Source organism: Penaeus monodon, chromosome 34 (genome assembly GCF_015228065.2).
Source record: "Penaeus monodon isolate SGIC_2016 chromosome 34, NSTDA_Pmon_1, whole genome shotgun sequence".
Classification (NCBI taxonomy): Eukaryota; Metazoa; Arthropoda; class Malacostraca; order Decapoda; family Penaeidae; genus Penaeus; species Penaeus monodon.
In genome coordinates this window covers 9,399,046-9,399,949 of record NC_051419.1, presented here as the reverse complement: position 1 = coordinate 9,399,949, position 904 = coordinate 9,399,046, and the positions used below count along the sequence as shown (strand labels likewise).

Below are 904 nucleotides of genomic sequence, written 5' to 3'. Positions count from 1 at the left end.
CCACAGCGGCATTCTTTCCCACAGAAGTTGTGCATAATCCTTCTCGCTAAAGGCATCCACAGCCGCCTTGACAAGGACGTCCGGTGACGTCATTCTCTCGCCGCGAGGAAGCATCCTTTAGTCGGAGAAAGTACCCTCTGCCATTGGACGTCTCAGGGTGCCAACTTGTCGCCACAAACGTCCAGGGTGACTACAGATCTAAGGGAGTGATATCCTCTCGCCAAAGGCCTACGGGGACTGCTCCCTCTCGCCGCACCTTCTGTCGTCTCGTTACGGAAGTCTGGCGATATTCTTTCGCCACAGACGCTGCAGGGGCGATATCTTCTCGCCACAGACATCCTATGGTGTCCTGTCCCTAGAGATGTTTAGGAATGATATCCCTGTCGCTGCAGACGTCTAAAAATAGTACCTTCTCGCCACAGACATCCAGCCGCGGCATCCTTCGTCACAGACGTCCGGGCGGTCCTTTCTCTTGCCACAGAAGCTTGCGAGGGGCATTTCCTTGCCACAGCGGTCATTATCTCGCCAATTTCTTATGTTGCTGACCAACTTCTCATGAAATCCACATAAAGAGATGGAGATAATGATAGTTAAAATGGAAAAAGCATGCTACAATTTTTATTAAGCAACTCCAAAACTATTTTTGTGTGTGAGCGTCCTTTTACATGCGTTTGTACGCACGAGTGTATTTGTACGTATCCCCATCCATGTGTTCGGGTGTATACTGTGTAATGCCATGAACTCAGTAAGGGAATTCGCTAATGGAACACTCTGCGACGCCGTAATGAAAGACGTTGATGTAGCCGCATCTTGCAAAATGATTGCTGTCCTGGTAAGGGGGCGGCGACCCCCCTCCCGAGCCAGAGCAAGTCTCCTGCGAATGAGAGATAAGGAGGATTATCAT

The 904-nt window shown here is 50.2% G+C and overlaps 1 protein-coding gene across 1 annotated transcript in view; it reads right to left on the bottom strand.

Annotated features, from left to right (window-relative positions):
- Nucleotides 1-601: 601 nt before the first annotated feature.
- LOC119594811 (alpha-amylase 1-like) overlaps nt 602-904 on the bottom strand; it is a 15,613-nt gene continuing 15,310 nt past the window's right edge. Inside the window, 1 exon segment of the mRNA XM_037943902.1 lies at nt 602-874. Coding sequence (XP_037799830.1) covers nt 743-874 — 132 coding nt within the window. The 3' untranslated portion in view covers nt 602-742.